Source organism: Phytophthora sojae, assembly GCF_000149755.1.
Source record: "Phytophthora sojae unplaced genomic scaffold PHYSOscaffold_1, whole genome shotgun sequence".
NCBI lineage: Eukaryota > Oomycota > Peronosporomycetes > Peronosporales > Peronosporaceae > Phytophthora > Phytophthora sojae.
In genome coordinates this window covers 7,461,498-7,474,248 of record NW_009258115.1, presented here as the reverse complement: position 1 = coordinate 7,474,248, position 12,751 = coordinate 7,461,498, and the positions used below count along the sequence as shown (strand labels likewise).

At 56.7% G+C, this 12,751-nt stretch overlaps 6 protein-coding genes across 6 annotated transcripts; 4 read left to right on the top strand and 2 right to left on the bottom strand.

Annotated features, from left to right (window-relative positions):
* Positions 1–1,702: 1,702 nt before the first annotated feature.
* On the top strand, positions 1,703–3,067 carry PHYSODRAFT_322449 (hypothetical protein; the record flags this gene model as incomplete). The annotated part of the gene is made up of 1 exon (XM_009517800.1): positions 1,703–3,067. One exon carries the CDS (start codon positions 1,703–1,705, stop codon positions 3,065–3,067), a length of 1,365 nt encoding a protein of 454 aa, XP_009516095.1.
* A 417-nt stretch (positions 3,068–3,484) lies between these two features.
* On the top strand, positions 3,485–3,907 carry PHYSODRAFT_263521 (hypothetical protein; the record flags this gene model as incomplete). Its single annotated transcript, XM_009517799.1, has 1 exon — positions 3,485–3,907. The coding sequence occupies one exon, from the start codon at positions 3,485–3,487 to the stop codon at positions 3,905–3,907; it is 423 nt and encodes a 140-aa protein (XP_009516094.1).
* Positions 3,908–4,078: 171 nt separating this feature from the next.
* On the bottom strand, positions 4,079–5,509 carry PHYSODRAFT_294254 (hypothetical protein; the record flags this gene model as incomplete). The annotated part of the gene is made up of 1 exon (XM_009517798.1): positions 4,079–5,509. One exon carries the CDS (start codon positions 5,507–5,509, stop codon positions 4,079–4,081), a length of 1,431 nt encoding a protein of 476 aa, XP_009516093.1.
* A 170-nt stretch (positions 5,510–5,679) lies between these two features.
* PHYSODRAFT_475086 (hypothetical protein) lies at positions 5,680–7,371 on the top strand (the record flags this gene model as incomplete). The annotated part of the gene is made up of 1 exon (XM_009517797.1): positions 5,680–7,371. One exon carries the CDS (start codon positions 5,680–5,682, stop codon positions 7,369–7,371), a length of 1,692 nt encoding a protein of 563 aa, XP_009516092.1.
* Positions 7,372–8,082: 711 nt separating this feature from the next.
* PHYSODRAFT_353598 (hypothetical protein) lies at positions 8,083–8,525 on the bottom strand (the record flags this gene model as incomplete). Its single annotated transcript, XM_009517796.1, has 1 exon — positions 8,083–8,525. One exon carries the CDS (start codon positions 8,520–8,522, stop codon positions 8,115–8,117), a length of 408 nt encoding a protein of 135 aa, XP_009516091.1. The 3' UTR covers positions 8,083–8,114.
* Positions 8,526–10,616: 2,091 nt separating this feature from the next.
* On the top strand, positions 10,617–12,661 carry PHYSODRAFT_473347 (hypothetical protein; the record flags this gene model as incomplete). Its single annotated transcript, XM_009517795.1, has 4 exons — positions 10,617–11,006; positions 11,055–11,708; positions 12,185–12,435; positions 12,496–12,661. 4 exons carry the CDS (start codon positions 10,617–10,619, stop codon positions 12,659–12,661), a joined length of 1,461 nt encoding a protein of 486 aa, XP_009516090.1.
* Positions 12,662–12,751: the final 90 nt, after the last annotated feature.

The window sequence follows — 12,751 nt, the reverse complement described above, 5'->3', positions numbered from 1 at the left end:
AACCAAGGCGGCTCTCCTACAACGAGGATGTTGTCGCGCTCGGGACACCCATTCTTGTGCCCCGTGTTTGGAGCCTTGATCCTTCTCCAAGTCCGGAAACACCTCAAGCGGGCGGCTACCAGCACTGGCGAAGACCCACGCTGTTTCAGCTCCCATTCTCTACGAGCGGGCGGAGCAACCCACATGTACCGAGCTGGCACGGATGCACTCACGATCCAGTTTCACGGCCGTTGGGTTTCCGATGCGTTCAAGACCTACACCAGACTCTGCAAGGAGTCGGTTGCTACTCTGGCGTCAAACATGGTAACAGGTCCGCGGGGCGATTCGACGTTGCATTAGTGGGGCTGATTGCATGACCATTTGGGGGCACCGCTCTCCTCGTCCCTTATCTGACTGAGCTGATGGTCATCGCACAAGCTCCCACTAATGAAACTTCGTTTGACCCCCAATGTAGTGGAAAGTCATTTTTTTCGCTACACCACAGAATCTTCGACTGCAAGAAAAGAGTGAACACATAATAAGTTTTTAGTACTTGCGATGTATATAAAACATGTTAATGCACACTTTTCCATCGAGTTTGCTCATAATACGTCGCAAATACCCTACGTCCGAATCTGTCAATCGCCGACTGGGTTAAAGCGTGCATTAGCAATTTTAACATCGTAACCACAGCATGCTGCGAATTCACGGCCTCGTTTACGGACGCGACGCTGCGTTCGTGGTGGACATCGGCCCAAATGAGCGCGTCCCCGCCCGCTGGGATGCCTGTGAGAAGAAGCTGGCAGACTACATTGGGGAAGACGATCTGGAGGAGGTTAGAGCCTGGCAAAGGAGTACAAATGGGTGGCTTCAGACCGATAGTCCTCTCATTGAGCGCCTGAAGGCAAGCGAATTTGACGCACTAGCTGAAATGGTGAAAGACGGAGCGGGCAGGATGAACCGGCGATCGACACTGAAGGAGCTGAGGTTTCCGGAAATAAACAAGAGCAAGAAAGAAGACGTCCACGTGGTTGCGATAGTGGTGGATTGGGAGGATCGGTCCAAAGGTACTTCATTTTCTGTCAGCCCCGACCGACACGATGCCGGCGACAGCAGCGGTGGCGAATCCAGAATGTGCGCATGAACGAAAAAACACACACTTGCAAGGGATGTTTACTAATATACCGACATTTTGTAGCTTACTCAATAATGCAGTGGCTGGACAGGTCCGGGTCAGGACCTGTTGCCACGACTGCATGAAAAGAAGGATTAGTTACCGAGACTAAGCTTATCATGGATACCTGGTATGCAAACCAAGTTGCGGTCCTCGTGTATGCGTTGACAGCCGAATTTCATTTAATCGTTCAATGAATTGGCGGACAGGTGGCCCGGAAAGCAGGCTGTGCTTCAGGGGTGACTAGGCTTCGATCGATCCAACTGCCATCCCTTTCACACTGTTTGAACAAAAAGAAGCAACTAGAGCGTCTACGGTAGACACTTGATCACTTACGTAGCCAGCTGAACGACAAGCTACGATATAACACAAACATGATCGATGCAAGGGCTCATCAATCCTGGCTTGCAGCTGCCTCGACACTTACCGGGGAGCTCTCAACCATGAAGTCCATCAAGCGCAACAGGGAGATACCAAGTTTTGCGTAGCCAATCACCAGTAGCAACAGAAGGTAAAAACTTTACCCAATTCCCACAAACTTTTCCAACGATGTACTGCGGCGACGATGTGGAAGCCGTGGTGGGCGACGTAGGCACGGCGCTGAGCAAGTTCGGGCTGGCGGGCGAGGACACGCCGCAGCTGGTGCTGCCCAGCGTCGTGGGGCGCCGACCATCTCCTCCCTCCGACGGCTCCAAGGACGCCGCTGCCTCCTCTGCAGTGCTCGGAGACCTGTGGCACCGACACGATCTGGAGGTGGCACGCCCCATCGAGGCCTGCGCCGTGGCCAATTGGGACGCGCTGGAGAAGGTCTGGGGCCACGCGTTCGAGCGCCTGCACGTGGACGCCAAGAGCCACCCGGTGATCACGTCCGCGGCCTCGTGCTTCGCCAACGACGCGCTGCACAACGCGGCGTCCCGGGACGGCGAGAAGTACCTGGAGATGATGTTCGAGACGTTCCAGGTGCCGGCCTTCTACATGGCCAAGGACGCGATGCTGGACGCCTTTGCCTTCGGGCGGTCGATGGCGTTGGTGGCGGAGATCGGCGCGGGCGCGTCACGCGTCGTGCCCGTCTACGACGGATACGCACTGGAGAAGCCGGCGCAGTACTCGTCGGTGGGGTGCAACCAGTTGTCGGAGTATCTGGAGCACTTGGTGGCCACGCAGAAGCCCGATCCAGTGACTGTGAGGCCGAGAGGCACTTTCACGAGGAAGCTGAACCTGCAGACCGGAGCGCTGGAGACGATTCCGTTGGCGGAAAACCTCACGACGCCTCCGGCGATGCCGGCGAGTTACCTCAAGTTCTCGCGCGCGGATTTATTCAGGGATATGAGGGAGGCCACGTGCTCCATGGCGCCGACGCCGCTGGAGGAGGAGCACAGGCAATCCCCTGCTGCAGGTCAGAACTCCCCGTCACCGGAACTGGAACCGTTGGAAATCACGGAGGAGCAGTATGAGCTGCCGGATGGACAGACCATTGTTCTGGGCAAGGAACGGTACGAGGTTCCGGAGTTTTTGCTGCACCCCAAGAATTTTGGGGGTGCCGTGGTCAAGAGTGAGCAGCATGCTGCGGCGGCGGCGAAGGTGGTGGCAAAGGGTCTGCATCGCATGATCTACGACGCCGTGCAGCTGTGCGACGCTGATTTGCGGCGAGATATGCTGACCAACATTATTCTATGCGGAGGAGGGAGCCTCACTCCCGGTATGACGGAGCGGTTGCACATGGAACTCACTCGTTTGGTACCCAGCACGTTCAAGCTGCGCTTCACGACGGTCACGAAGATCGAGCGACAATTCAGCGTCTTCATCGGTGGGTCCATTCTGGCGTCTTTAGGCTCATTCCAGCAGCTCTGGGTGTCCAAGCGCGAATACGAGGAAGTCGGCGCCCACGCACTGTGCGCGGACCGCTTCTGCTAGGTCAGTTGCGCTGTTATAGCTTGTTTAACGCTTTGGGTTGGGGTCAATGGAGGCGGTTTGGTTTTCAACATCCGTGATGGTGGTTTGGCGTTAACAGGGTTGAACTGGAGGACGCCACGCAGTAGGGCCTATTCCGGTTATAGTGGGGTGCCACCAAGCAAGGAGAATAACGCTCCGAAACATGCCTTGTTCCAGCGGATCGACCAGCTTGGAATCCGGCACGTGCTCCGCTATTTCAAGGCTAGCTGAACCTGCAGCCAGGCAAGCAAGTAGCTCACGATCGCAGGTCTATTTCCACAAGACACGCTGGCTAAGAGCGAAGTCCACGGCCAAACAGCATCAAGCTGCAGCCAGACTCACTCCTCAACTTGCCGCATCCTGTCCACCTTCCTGCCTCCCGCCCCAACTTCCAAGACAATGGCCCGCTCCGGCTACCAGGTGACCCAGAATGTGGACAACTTCCTGCGGGACAAGCCCAGCACGCGCCTACACGCGCCACCCGGAGGAGGTTCATCGGTGGGCTCGCTGATCTTCGGCGGAGGTGACGGCTCAAGTCAATTCGCAGGACACGAGCGTCAATCGATGCGTCGCAAGGTTGAAAGTCCCGAGCTGGCTAACCCCTACGCGAAGGACAACCGCCGCGGGGGCTACAACGACGCTCCGAACCACTTCAACCAGCCTGCGCCGCACCAGCAAGCGCAGCCGGCAGGACGAGGAGGTGCATCTTCAAACTCGTACGCTAGCGGCTCCAACCAGAACTGCGGCAACGTGCTGACCGACCGCCGCATCACGCGGATCCACGCTCCTCCCGGCGGCGTGTCCTCGATTCACTTCGGTTAGGACGTTAGCTCAGCTCTCACTCTCAGTCTCCCTGCTATCAATGAATATGACACGATATTAGCCGCAATACCCCTCATTTGCACCCCTGAGCGATAGACCTGGTAAGCAGCAAAGGTAGAAACATGCTATTATGAAGAAAGAGAGGGTGATATCAGCGCAACGGTGCACACTCTAAGACTCGTCGTCGCTCTCGTCCTCCTCTTCCTCTTCATCGTCGCCCTCCTCCTGCGCGGCATATATGCTGGGCAGAGCGATGATCGCAATGCCGTTCTTGACCTTGAGCTTCTCCCATCGGCCGAGACGGTGCTCCTGGCCTACACCTGCAAGCAAGAAACGAGCCTTGGAGTCGAAGCACAGCCCGTTCACGAAACCTTCCAGCGGGATCGACGTCACCGCGGTCAGAGTACGCGCCTGCAGGTCGGCCTGCCACAACCGGATCTGACCGTCGCTCGATCCAGAGGCGATGAGGTCCGTGCGCGGCATGACCGCCACGCTGCTGATCCACTTGCCGTCGTGCGCGTTCGGGATGACGCACACGGGCTTCTTGCGTCCGTTGAACCAGAGCGAGAGCGAGCCGTCATCTCCACCCGTGACGTAGTACTCGTCCGTGACCATCTTGACGCAGTCCATGGAGCCCGAGTTGCCGTAGAACACGAGCTGCGTCTCCTCGGGGATCTTCCACATGCGCACGCTGCGGTCGCGGCCGCAGCTCACCACGCGCTCCTTGTACAGACTGTCGAGGCCGTTCACCTCGCTCTGGTGGCCGAAGAGCGTCTCGACGTAGCCCATCTCCGTGAGGTTCCAGTGCTTGATGGAGCGGTCGAACGAGCCCGAGAAGAGCGAGTGCGAACGCAGGCGGAACGCGAGCGCCGACACGGCGTCGCGGTGGCCGGCGAAGCTCTCCTGCAGCTCGCCCTTCTCCACGTCCCAGACGCGCACGAGCTTGTCGCGGCCGCCGCTGGCCAGGAACTTGCCGTCCGAGCTGGCGGCGAGCGCCAGGATGCAGCGGTCCTTGTCCGTCTTGCACTTGTCGGCGGCCACGTCGTCCGCGGGCAGCGAGAGCTTGGTCTTCTTCTGCTCCGCCAGGTCCCAGCGCAGCAGCGAGCCGTCCTTAGCGGCCGAGAAGGCCGTCTTGCCGTCCTCCAGCAGGCACAGACTGGTCACGGGCAGGCGGTGGCCCTTGAGGAACTTGGTCGAGTCCGCGTCGAACTCGAAGTCGGCGTAGGACGCCGCCACCTGCTTGAAGAGCTTGCCCATGGCCTCCAGCGCGTCCTGCTGCAGGCGCGCGCCCACGCACGCCTCGACGCCGTCCTCGTCGTCCTCTTCAGCGTCGGTGCCGCCGGCCTCCTGCGCCGTGATCTTGCCCAGGTACTCCTTGGCCAGCCGCAGACGCTTCTCCTGGGCCGTCTCCTTCAGCTCCTCGTCCTCCTCGTCGCTCGCGGCCTCGCTCGCCTGGTCGCTGGCCTCGCTGTCGGACGCGATCACGTCGTTCGAGTCGCCCTTGCCGCTGCCAGACCAGTCGAACGCGTCGTCTCCCAGCGCGCGCTTCTTGTGCGGCGGCTGCGCGGTCGTGCCGCGCTTGATGGCTACACGGCGCTTCATCTGTACCAAGTCTAATGGAGCTCTTGGCTACTGGAGACTGGTATTGGTTGGCAACCGGGCAAACCGAGTAATCCGAAAATTCACGCTTCAATCAGAATTGTTAATTTCAAGTTTCACTGTAGCCATCTTGCAACTTTTTCCTTTTTCCTCCCGCGGAATCATCATCAACCATGGCCGACGTGAGCGAGGTGCGCGTGGCCGGCGAGGTGAACCGCATGATCCAGGCGGAGGTGGCGGCGCTGTACGCGCGGCTGGAGGCGCTGCGGGCGCAGACGCGCTTCCCGTCCTTCGCGCCGGTGAACGTGCCCATGGTGCTGGTGCTGGGCAACCACTCTTCGGGCAAGAGCACCTTCATCAACCACATGCTGGGCCAGCGCGTGCAGAAGACCGGGCGTGCGCCCACGGACTGCACCTTCACGGTGCTGGCGGGCGGCGCGCGCGACGAGCGGCTGGACGGCGCGGCGCTGGTGCGGCACGCGCAGTACGGCTTCGGCGACGTGCAGCGGCTCTTCGGCCGCGAGTTCGTGTCGCAGGTGGAGCTCAAGGTGGTGGCCGGTAGTCCGCTACTGGACCACGGCGGGCTCATGATCGTGGACTCGCCGGGCATGATCGACCCGCCCGGCAGCGCGCTGGACCGCACGGACAAGGACCGCGGCTATGACTTCAAGCGGGTCGTGCAGTGGTTCGCGGACCGCGCGGACGTGATCCTCGTCATGTTCGACCCGGACAAGCCCGGCACGACGTTCGAGACGCTGGACGTGCTCACCAAGTCGCTGCAGGGCATGAGCAGCAAGGTGTTGTTGATACTGAACAAGGTGGACGACTTCCAGACGGTGCACGACTTTGCGCGCGCGTACGGCGCGCTGTGCTGGAACCTGAGCAAGGTCATCGGCCGCAAGGACCTACCCTTCATCTACACCATGTACGTGCCGCAGGACAAGCGCGAGGAGGCTCCGAGGTCGCTGCCATCGGCAGCTCAAGAGAACGGTGAGACGGCGTTCAATGTACCCAAGATGCTCGAGCACGAGTTCGACGGGATTAGAGGCGAGGTGATCCGCGAGGTGGAGCGCGCGCCCGACCGCGCGACGGATAATATCCTGAACCTGCTGAAGGCCACGGCTTTGAGGCTCAAGATGCACACGACGCTGGTGGAGGCGTGCAAGAAGGAGTACCTGGACCTGAAAACGTTCTGGAAGCACGCGCAGATTGCCGGAATCGTCGCTGGAGTGGGCTTTACGGCGTTTTATTTGATCCGTACGTTAGGGTCGAGCGCGCCATTGGGAGCTTTGACCGCCGACGATTTGGTTGATAGAACACCTTCAGGAACTTCGTCAGTGCCTTCGTCGTTGTCTGTGAAGACCTCAAGCGCGAACAATGCGTGGGAGAAGAACTGGTCCAAGCAGGTGGCGCGCTCGCACTCTTTGTTCAAGTTCAGCACCTTCTTCAAGATCGTTTTGTCGTCGTGCGCCTCGAACCTCGCGCTTTGGAAGGCGTCTGTGCTGAACCTGGAGTTCAAGCGTGAGAATGTGCTGCAGTGGCTGCCGCTCACGTTCCAGCGCGTGTACGGCCCATTCCTGTGCAAATCTGATCGCGCGCACGACGAAATCATGGCTCAGTGGAATGCAGTGCAACCAGGTTTGGAGTTGGCTGTGTCGTCTACGCCGCTCGAGTCTTTCCCTAACATCGAAGCTCAGCACAAGTCCTTCCTCGACGACGTGCTGAACCTCCACGTCCCACGGCTGGACCGTTGTGTACGCGACCGCACCGGGGACGACCACGCCTACCTTCGCTTCAAGCACCACGTCGTGCCCACATCCAACAAGCCCGAAGTGAAGGAAGCAACTACGACGGAGTCGAAGTGAAAAGCGAATAGCGCATAGTGGAGAGGATCATTGTTAATAATGTGGAGGGCTGGATCCTCGTAAATCGCAGGTTTTGCTAACTGCTGTCATTTGAGGTCAAAAGCATGCGAACTCCTTTCATTATACTCATCTTGGCGGTAATACTTGCACATGCGTCGCGATCTCAAGAACCGTTAGTTAGTGCGGGGATCGGGCGAAAGCTGACGCCACCGTCCTCGTTGGAGACGAGCACGATGGGGTCCTGGCTGTTGAAGGCCAAGTGCTGTGCACAGGTGCTGAAGCTGCTTGCCAATGGGCACGATCTGCCCGCTAAGATCCACTGCAAACCAGATCCATGACTCAATACCGGATTCTGGTCTGCCGAGAGCTTCGTATTCGCCCCACGGCACTATCGGAGCGCTTCATTCGTCGAGACCGAATGAACGCTACCTGGCTCTGGCCGTGACACCCAAGGACACTTGCCGCCTACGACGACTCCGAAGAAGAGACGCAGGATGCGGCTACAATGGTGCTGCTGTGCCAATTTCAAGTTTAAGGTCCCTCCGACGCTCGCCTTGACATTGCTTAGCGCCTGCAAGAAATCCTCATGTTGAATGGCTCGGATGTCTTCCGCTTTCGCGTTGCGAATGTCAGCGATCGCTCTCACAGGGCCCAGCGCGGCTTCCGTACACAATGCGTGCATGTCAGCACACGAAAAACCCTCCGTCGACTCTGCGACGCGCCTGAAGTCGTCGGCACTGAGGTCATGCTTGATGTCTCGCAGTGATAAACTGAGCGCGCGCTTCAGTCGCGAGGAGCGGGATGTACATTCGCTTGACAAATCGTCGGCGAATGGCTTCATCGATCGTGTGGGGACAGTTCGTGGCGCCGATGATGAGAATGGACTCGTTTTGAGTCGACGACATGCCGTCGAGTTGCACCATGAACTCGGTCTTGACTGCTCTTCGGAATCCAGAGTCGTCGTCGCTGCGCTTGGTCAGCATCGAGTCGATCTCGTCGACGAAGACGACGGACGGTTGCTTGGCTGCCGCCACCGCGAATAGAGTGCGCACCAATTGCTCGCTCTCGCCCGCCCACTTGCTGCCAATCGAAGACGCAGAGATGTAGAAGAAAGTCGCCCCCGACTCGTTCACGATTGCCTTGCCAATCATCGTCTTGCCCGTTCCAGACGGGCCACACAACAAGAGTCCTCGAGGCAGAGCGCGCAGACCCGTGAAGATATCTGGCCGGCTCATGGGCCACACGATGAGCTCGTTGACGCACTTCTTCGCAAACTCGAGACCGGCGATGTCGTTCATGGTCACAGCGCTCTTGTCGATGATCTCCGACTCGAACCTGGAGATCAGCTCTTTCGAGCAGCCTTTCAAGCGATCGGTTGGTTTGGACTCAGACTCTGGTTCTCGGAGTCGCCGGTGTACGGGATTCCCACCTTTCGCTCCAGCTCAATGATCTGGCCGTAGGCCTTATGGAGCAGCCTCGAGTCGATGTCAGCGCGCCTATCCGCTGTCTGGAGCTTCTTCTTCAACGCAGCGTAATTGCCGTCTTTGCTCCTCTCCTTCTCCGCGTCGTCCATCTCCTTCTTCAAGTCTGCAATCTTCTTCTCGCTCTCTGTGGCGTGATCTTCCATCTGCCTCTTGAGCGTTTCGATCCTCAGCTCGTACTTGACTGCACTAGTGTTGGCCCCACCCCCGTTCGCATCGTCCATCTGCCTCATCAGCGCTTCAACCGTCGTCTTGCTCTCCGTGGCTGAAGCCTCCATTTGACTCGCCAGCTCCGCTGCCGAGTATAGGTCTTTTTCTGCCTTCTTGAGCTTCTGTCGCAAGACGCCAATTCCTTGTCGATAGCGTGTGATCTCCATCTACAGATTCAAAACCTCCTTCTTGTAGGGTTTGATTAGGGTTGCTTTCTCTTTGAAAGCCTTGACTCTATCGCACTCAGCTTGGTCCGCTCGGGCATTGGCTTCATCAACGAGATCGCTGTGTGTGCGCTTCATCGGGAAAAGTGAAAATGAACTGCTCCCTCCCGCCAAAGTGCACTCGCAGTTCGGGGGCATACGCCGTCGAGCAGACGATCAGGACATTCAGTCGTGTCTTCGAGGAGCTGGACAACTGCATTCACATCTCGTTAAACTTTTCGCACTCCCCTTCCAGCAATAGTGGGCCAATTTCAGAGCTTCTGATGACAAGCCCCACCATTAGTGCCGTTGTCACGTACATGACCCTGACTGCAATGCAAACTTCCGCACTACATCAACAACTTTCTCCATCAAAACGCTCGAGTCATCAGTAACGGAAACAAAGCTCAGCAAACTCGAATCGCCTCACTGCCCTGTTTTCTTCGGCATCCAATGCGTCACCTTCGCGAATTTCACGTCGGTGCAGCGTCCAAATTTCTGTTCCTTTGTGAAAAATCTGGGAAGTACTTCGCTCGGGCACTTCTCATCGTGAAACAGCTCTTGGAAGCGATTAATGCAAAGCAACTCAAATATGCCAGGATAGTCAATCAATTGTTTGCCGATTGCTGGTGCGACTTTCTCGAGCAGCTCCCTGGACGAGTAGAAGGAGGGTAGCATCGCTTGTTCGATACACGATGGCGTCCACAGCTTCGCTTGATCCAGCCCACAGCATGCTGCGAATTCACGGTCTCGTTTAAATTGCGGTCCTCGTGTATGCGTGGACATCCGAATTCCATTTGGTCGTTCAATAAACTTTCGGGCAGGTGGCCCGGAAAGCTGGCTGTGCTTCAGGGCTCATGTGTTCATCTCAAATCGTAGCTCCATCATCAACCTGCCGTATTTCCCCACCACAGCTCTTGCCGAATCCAGGGCTCTTTGGACTCTAAACACAATGCAGCAATTACCAGCGAAATCTTTCGCCAGAGCGCCGAGTTGAACGAGAGAATGCCCGTGTACTACGGTCTCAAATAGTCGTGAGCATCGAACTGCATAGTTTCGGAACCCCCATGACGTTCAGCTGCACCTTGGTAGCGTTTGCAGAGTTCATTGAGCAACGACGCCACGAAGTTCTTACGGCCAGCGCCGGGCTCTTGCTTTCTTGCTTAGCCACTGCGCCCGCGAGCGCTTAAAAAAAACGATTGCCGAACACAACCATGGCGCCAAACAACATCGACAGGTTCTGCAGCGACCGGGGGTGTGAAGTGGTACACATGAACTGGCGACCAGCATGAAATGGTGTAAGTTACACGGAAAAAAGCTCGTGTCACCCCCCCCCCCCTCCCCCGTCGAGATGGCGGCTCAAAAGAAGAACGGCGACGAGAGTCTGCAGGAGAATGAAGACGACGAGTGTCTGGAGGAGAAAGAAGACGTCGGCAAAAGCGCAGACGACAGCAACGATGTAGAGGAGGGCTACGACGAGAGTGAGGAGGAAACTGAAGAAGATGAGGACGCGGCTCTCAAGCAAATCGCCGAGAGAAGCAGCGCCAAGGTTAATATCAAATTGCCGATACCGAGTGGTCTACCGTTTGCGGTTGCGTACGAGGGTGGCGACTTCTACTTCGTGCGCAAGTGCTACGACGTTTACTACATGCTCGTGGTAAAGCTGCTGAAGGAGGGGAAAAAGTGCATCACGTTGACGGGAACTCCAGCTAAGCTACTCGGCAGGATCCTTACGCTTTTAGTGAATTGAACGATCGACTTACAAATTCTTGCCGCAGGAATCGGCAAGTCCATTTTATATGCCTATTTCTTCGACCATTTCCGCAGCGAACACCAAGGACAAGGATGGATCATTGTGGCGTTGACCTACAAGAAAGCTGGAACAGTCAAGAAGCTGGCTATTTTCCAGGAAGGCCAAGATACAATTCGGGTTGAGGCATGCCCACAACTTCTGAGTACTATTGCGTTGGAGCTGAAAGGCGTGAGTCAGCAAAATTTGGCGGGGCTGAAAAATTATAATCGGAAGAAGAAAGTGCTGTACTTGTGCGACGGCCCGCCACACGTCAGTTACCCTCAAGCAGTGGTGTTTACGAGCCCGAACGATAGGTGGTTGGGCAACGTCAGAAAGGATAGGTGCACCTACTGGATGCCTCCCTGGAAACTGAAAGAGCTCCAATTGGCTGCTGCAGAGCTGGACTACCCCGTGAACGATGAGGAACTCAAAGAGCGGTTCTGGAATTTGGGTGGCGTGGCGAGACATTGCATCAGCCTTGACCCTGAAGCTATCCCCGAAGCTATGGAGGAGCTGAAGGAATGCATCACAAGTATTAACAATCGTGGAGACCTCGAGAACCTGTTGTTGGGACGTCAAAACAATGACACTCGCCATCGTTTCCTGCACTACCAGCCAATTAGTACCGGCAGACGAAAGGATACAAAACTTGTCTCGAAAATGCTATGTGACGAGATGGCGGAGCGGCTGTTGCAGGTAATGCAACGTAGCATCCGTGATGTCGAACTGATGCTTGATGAAGTACCTCAAGCCGCCTCACTCCGTGGGTGGGTTTTTGAGCGCAATGCACACGCGATACTGCAAGGTGGGCTTCAACTGAGTGCGCGATCGCTAGCAAGTGCCGAAGGCCAGACAAAGGTTTTACTGTTTCGAAGACTGCTGGAATCGCTGTCTTCAAGACCGATGCTTTGACTCCTTCGCTGCTAACAAGCAGCGGGCCATACCACAAACCGAAGTCGAAAACTCTGGAATCAATTGACGGGTTTTATTTTTCACTGGAGGCTGCGAAACTCACCGGAAAGCTGAGAGGCAAGCACATGGAGAACGAACCTATCCTCTTGTTCCAGACGACCGTCTCAAAGAGGCACCCTGTACGCGCGTCAGGAATCATTTACGTACTTCGGAAGCTTGGTCTGCTGGAGACTGTCAAGGAGAAGCCCGAGCGAGCTGCAATCGTCTTTCTGCATCCTCAGGCGAAGGGCTTCAAACAACAGAATATTATCGTAAGTGGCGGTTCTCCAAAATCTCTCGAAGCAATTGGCGGCATTGGCCCATTGACTATGAAAACACTAGCGTTGTACGGCGTTACAACGGTCGAGGAGTTGAAGAACGCGATTAACGACTTCAGGGATGGCAAAATCGTTATGCAAGATTCGCAGTTGAAGGAGCAAGGCACAAGCACGGGCAAGAAGAAGAAGATCGAGAACGAGAGCGTGAGCAACGTCTCGAAGCATAAGGCAGATTGGATGCGGGCCTTGAGATGCTGGGAGTCGCATATGGATTCCTTGAGCGACTCGAGCGAGGAGGGAGAGAGCAAGATGAGCAAGAAGTCGAAGGAGGGCAACGATGGCAGGAGCCGCAAAACGCGCCGTGACGACGACTAAGCATCTACCAAGTTGGTGCAAGTTGGTGATTCTGCAGTAGTTGGCACTCGCACCCTCTGCACACTACGGACGCATAGAGTTACTGTGAAA